We start from the raw sequence: 1229 nt of genomic DNA, 5'->3' as shown, positions 1-1229 counted from the left end.
TGTGTGTGTGTGTGTGTGTGTGTGTGTGTGTGTGTGTGTGTGTGTGTGTGTATACATCTCTCGTCTCGTCTCGTCTCTCGAGGAATTAAAATATTATGTGTCCTTGTCGGGAAAGTGGACAGAGTGTCGCCTTCCTTTCAACTGTAGCCATGCACAAAGGGAGAAGTAATATAGAAGAGTCTCTCTTTTGTTGTGTAGCTCGTCTTCATTAGGAGGAGTATCGTCGACACAACAATGTAGTCGTTGTCTTTGCCGTTATTGTTGTTGTTACTATTGTTCTAACATATTTATTATGATTATGATTATCTTTAATATTACTACTATTGTTGTTGACGTTATTTTTGTTGTTGTTGTTGTAATTATTGTTATTCTTCTTGTTATTGTTATCGTAATCATTACTCATCGTCGTCGTCGTCATCATCATTATCATCATCATCATCATCATCATCGTCATCATCATCATCGTCATCATCTTGTTTGTTTTGTTTTGATTTGGTTTGGTTATTCCAAGAATTTTTTTTTATACTTGTATTCTAGACAGAAGTACTGTGGTGATTGTGCAAAGGAGCTGCTCGAAAGAGAAACTGAAAATGGTTTAACGAAATGAAATAGTAAGAGGCGTGGGCCTGAAAACACAAACTTGTTATCATTAGTATTCTTATTTGTACGTGAATTCCGTGAAGAGTTAAAAAGACTTTTGGGATTTGGATTGCTTTCGACATGGAGATCTCGACTGTATGATTGCCTTCCTGGGACTTGTTTCAAAGTGATTCGTTCTGTGTGTGTGTGTGTGTCCGGTAGTGGAGATATTTTCCTTCCGTCTGTGTTTCTGTGACTGTCTGTGCCAATACATACGAGACTCTGGTGAGGATATCCAGCAACATGGGAGGGTCGCTCTCGTGCGTCAAAAATAAAAACAATAAGAAAGAAACAACGCCAGCAGCGCAAGGTATGGTACTGATGTGTTACGTTTAGATATATGGTATGGTATGGTACTGATGTGTTACGTTTAGATATATGGTATGGTATGGTACTGATGTGTTACGTTTAGATATATGGTATGGTATAGTACTGATGTGTTACGTTTAGATATATGGTATGGTATGGTACTGATGTGTTACGTTTAGATATATGGTATGGTATGGTACTGATGTGTTACGTTTAGATATATGGTATGGTATAGTACTGATGTGTTACGTTTAGATATATGGTATGGTATAGTACTGATG

General features: G+C 37.4%; 1 protein-coding gene across 2 annotated transcripts in view; it reads left to right on the top strand.

Annotated features, from left to right (window-relative positions):
* The first annotated feature begins 145 nt into the window (after nucleotides 1–145).
* LOC101859089 overlaps nucleotides 146–1229 on the top strand; it is a 6745-nt gene continuing 5661 nt past the window's right edge. The window contains exons 1-2 of one of the 2 annotated variants that reach the window (XM_035968857.1): nucleotides 146–165; nucleotides 538–949. In XM_035968857.1, coding sequence (XP_035824750.1) covers nucleotides 883–949 — 67 coding nt within the window. In that variant the 5' untranslated portion in view covers nucleotides 146–165; nucleotides 538–882. Of the gene's footprint in view, nucleotides 237–537; nucleotides 950–1229 lie in introns of both variants that reach the window. The other variant, XM_005094942.3, reaches the window with a different exon arrangement.

The sequence above is a fragment of the Aplysia californica genome, unplaced genomic scaffold (genome assembly GCF_000002075.1).
Source record: "Aplysia californica isolate F4 #8 unplaced genomic scaffold, AplCal3.0 scaffold00092, whole genome shotgun sequence".
Lineage (NCBI taxonomy): Eukaryota > Metazoa > Mollusca > Gastropoda > Aplysiida > Aplysiidae > Aplysia > Aplysia californica.
This window is presented reverse-complemented; position numbering and strand designations above follow the sequence as displayed.